Here is a 2155-nt window from a genome sequence, read left to right as displayed (position 1 = left end):
AAAGACATTTTTTTCAACACATCTATTTGGAGTTTTGGTATGTTAGTGATTACTTTTAATTGATGTTTATAAGCAGTAATACTAAGCATTCTCTTTTTGGGAATGCTTCAGCTGCGATCTCTGGTTGGTGTGTTCAGTGAGGATGCCCAGGCCTTGCGAGACTATGTGACCACCTTGCACCAGCTGTCCTCCAAGCTTGTTGCAGCACACAACCAGCTGACTTCTGCTTACCAGGATCTAGCAAAACACCTCAAGGCTTATGGCACCATTGTAAGGATTCATATTAAGGAATTAATGAATTTATAGCAGATGTAATAATTTTTTATGAAATATTGTTCTTATATTTTTTAGATGTTCAATATTTTACATGCAGTAATTTTTGTTAAGTGGGACAAAGGCTACTATGTAGATAGTTGTTTTAAATATATGTTAGAAGAGGGAAAGTTCATATTTATATACTTGAGGGCTTGTGTCATATTTTTATGTCTGTTATAAGAGCACTATCTTGTTGTCAGGTACAGCCATCATGCATGAATGTTGTACGTATATTTTATATTCATCTAATATCCTGGAATACTTGCTTTGTGAAGAGGACATGATGTATGACAAAGTGGAATGAATTTATTGAGATTTAATGTAACATGAAGAAAGAAAAGGAACAGTGTGACTTTTTAAATATTATGTGATTAATTAGTCATTGATAAGATTATGTAGCTAACAAAACTTTTTGGCAAGGTAATGCCATGAGGCTTCTTATTAGCCTGTCTACTGGACTTACATTATGCATAAAATTTCAGAAGTTCCCAGTGAATGGTGATGCTGATGGTGTAGTTGCATCAACACTTTCACAGTTTGCCAAACATGTGTCTGAAGTAAGTTTTAGATTTTTTTTATTACTTCTTAATTATATATTTATTGAAATACTGTTTCAGGTGTTCCTGGTTTAACCTTGCTTTAGTTTCAGTTTCAGTAATTGTTTATAAATATGTAGTTAAAAAGTCTTAGCAGAAAGAATACCTTAATTGATCTATGGAAATAACATTAACTATAATAATATAGTGAAGGTATTTTTTCTATAGATTTTAAATTAACATTTCCCATGAAAAGAGATAATTCACTAAACCTTTTCTTTCCTCCTAAGATGAGTTCTTGGGAGCACATTGTGGCAACACAGATTGCAGATGGAGCAGTTTATCCTCTGTCAAGATTTATTGATACTGAACTCCATGAGATGGAAACTATGGCAACTCTGTATCAGGTTTGAATTTCAAACTTTCTTCCCTTTTGTTGACATTGGTTATATTATGGATATGTCTAAAAGAAAACTTGCCAAATGGTATCAATAATTTTAGTGGACCTGCATGTGTTTCATTCATCACAAAAAAGTCTTGGGAAAACTTCTGATAGTTTTGACTTGCCTGAAACAATGACACAAATAGGAGTGTGCACAGATTTAACAAATATTTTGAGTAATGCATTTTTTTTTAGGTAATGAGGCCACAAAGAGGCACAGCAGTCTAGCATGCACAACTGGTAACAGGCTTAACTACTTATGACGTGAAGACATCATCCCAGTGTGATGGGTGGTCTACTATGACGTGGTAGGGAGTCATCTTAGTGTTGATAGGTTAAAAATGCTGAGAGGGTTTTAACTTAATTTCAGAATGCTGGAACTGACTTGGATAGGGCCATTACAAGGTACAGTCGTTGCCGCCGTCGGGATCCAGAGCAGGAACACCGTGAATCAAATGAGGATGTGTATGTTTCGAAAAAAAAATTTCACCAGGTGGGTGTCTTGTGATTGTTTTATGTGAAAACAGTATCTCTCTTTTTCTTAGTAAAAACCCTATCAATATAATTGGCAAACCAGACTGCCAGTCTATTTTTTGACACAATTACGATCCCAGTTTCTTTATATACAAAGATTTTTTTTTGTAAGATATATTTTGTTTACCCTTACTTAACCAAAATTAAATGAGGGCTCTCTCTTTTTTCCACAGATGGCTCTTCATTATTATTCAAAGTTGAACCTGCTACAGTATTCAAGGAAATCTGCATTGCTTGAGCCTATGCTGGGACTCTTGGTAGCCACAAGAGCACACTATAATATGGGTCATGATGCTCTTGTGACCCCTGAAGTGGAGGACTTCTTAGC

General features: G+C 34.9%; 1 protein-coding gene across 1 annotated transcript in view; it reads left to right on the top strand.

Annotated features, from left to right (window-relative positions):
- LOC119589252 (DCC-interacting protein 13-alpha-like) overlaps window positions 1-2155 on the top strand; it is a gene marked incomplete in the record, with an annotated part of 61984 nt that overhangs the window by 1023 nt on the left and 58806 nt on the right. The window contains 5 exon segments of the mRNA XM_037937867.1: window positions 112-270; window positions 798-872; window positions 1142-1258; window positions 1664-1786; window positions 2001-2155. Coding sequence (XP_037793795.1) covers window positions 112-270; window positions 798-872; window positions 1142-1258; window positions 1664-1786; window positions 2001-2155 — 629 coding nt within the window.

The sequence above is a fragment of the Penaeus monodon genome, chromosome 25 (genome assembly GCF_015228065.2).
Source record: "Penaeus monodon isolate SGIC_2016 chromosome 25, NSTDA_Pmon_1, whole genome shotgun sequence".
NCBI classification, from domain to species: Eukaryota; Metazoa; Arthropoda; class Malacostraca; order Decapoda; family Penaeidae; genus Penaeus; species Penaeus monodon.
The sequence above is the reverse complement of the archived record's forward strand: the minus strand, read 5'-3'. Positions and strand labels throughout refer to the sequence as shown.